Consider the following 1,400-nt stretch of genomic DNA (forward strand, 5'->3'; position numbering starts at 1 on the left):
CTGCGTGATTGATTGTATCCTTTTGTTGCTTTCTCCTTCCTCAGATTATGTGCTTGAGGTAAAGTACGGCAATTTGCTATTTAAAAAAAATGAAACAGAAACAAAGTTGGGAGGATAATTATATTTGTGTGTGTGAGTGTGCGTGTAAGAGGTTGTCTACATTTACTGAAGAGTGAAATATAAATTGAGAGACAACTTCTTTTCTTTTCTTCTTTCGAAGTAAAAAGTTGATGGTAAAAGTTGATGAGAGGCAAAGAAAATATGAACACTTAGTAGAAAGCACACGAAAGGAAAAAGGAGGAAGAAAATATTTAAGGAAAGATAAAGGAAAGGGGGAAAAAGAGAGGAGCACCGTCTGAAGCGTCAAATATTTTTTTTCTTCGAAAGGAGGGATAATTTTTCTTTTAATTGCTAAAAGAAAGTATTGCCAAAGGAAAAGGGTGGATGCAAACACGAAACTTTCGCCTGATTCGCCAAATTGAAGTCGTTCATTTCTGTGGCTTATGCTGGCCTACTGCAAAACTTCTCCATCTTTATTTCTTTTTTTTTCTTTTCGTTCTCTCGGTACCTGAATAACGTTAGATGCAGGAAGTTCACTAGCCACTGGATTTCGCCACATATTAATTCTCTTGCATCATATGACAACAGGTGGAAAGCAAGAAACCATTTACGACGCGTGCCGAAACGGTAATGAGGCGCGAGTGGAGGAATATGTTCGGCACGGTGGCTCCGTAGTCGAATACGACAAATTCCGGATGACACTCCTGCACCACGCGGCATACTCGGGTAATATTCGAGTTGTTGATTTCATTCTTTCCGCTCAATGTTCTGGACAACAGCAACAACAGCGTATTGACCTGGATGCAGCGGACGCAGATGGGTGGACTCCGTTACACTATGCGGCCGATCGAGGGTTTGTGTCCATTACCGCAAGGCTACTGGAAGAAGGAGCAAATGTGAATGCGAAAGATGGAATGAAGCGCACGCCGCTTCACCTCGCAGCGACCAGCGGTCGCGTGGATGTTGTGAAATTGCTGCTGAGCAGCGGAGCAATGCGGGGAGTGAAAAATGTGGTTGGACTAACAGCGTTGGAGTGCGCCAAGGCTAATGACCAAGTTGATACAGTGAGTGTCCTTGAGCACTGTTTCACCAAGCGACAGCATGCAGAGGTGTGTTAAGTGTAAAATAAGTAAAAAAAAGGAAAGGGAAGGGTAAAATTACAGGGAAGAGAAATGGTGAGCGCCCTTTCGATTTGTTGTTTGTTTGTTTTTATACAGAGCGCACTGCATCCCCCCCCCCTTGTTGTTTGGCTCGTATATGTTTTTTTCGGAATTTGGATTGTGTGCCAGTTAGAGTGCATGGATTGCCTTGTCACCGGTACCTTCACAGTACCCCCCCCC

General features: G+C 43.6%; 1 protein-coding gene across 1 annotated transcript; it reads left to right on the forward strand.

Moving 5' to 3' along the window:
* Positions 1–638: 638 nt before the first annotated feature.
* On the forward strand, positions 639–1,178 carry TEOVI_000008600 (ankyrin repeat protein, putative; the record flags this gene model as incomplete). The annotated part of the gene is made up of 1 exon (XM_067220033.1): positions 639–1,178. One exon carries the CDS (start codon positions 639–641, stop codon positions 1,176–1,178), a length of 540 nt encoding a protein of 179 aa, XP_067076134.1.
* Between the last annotated feature and the right edge of the window lie 222 nt (positions 1,179–1,400).

Source organism: Trypanosoma equiperdum (genome assembly GCF_001457755.1).
Source record: "Trypanosoma equiperdum strain OVI genome assembly, contig: ctg_103, whole genome shotgun sequence".
Lineage (NCBI taxonomy): Eukaryota > Euglenozoa > Kinetoplastea > Trypanosomatida > Trypanosomatidae > Trypanosoma > Trypanosoma equiperdum.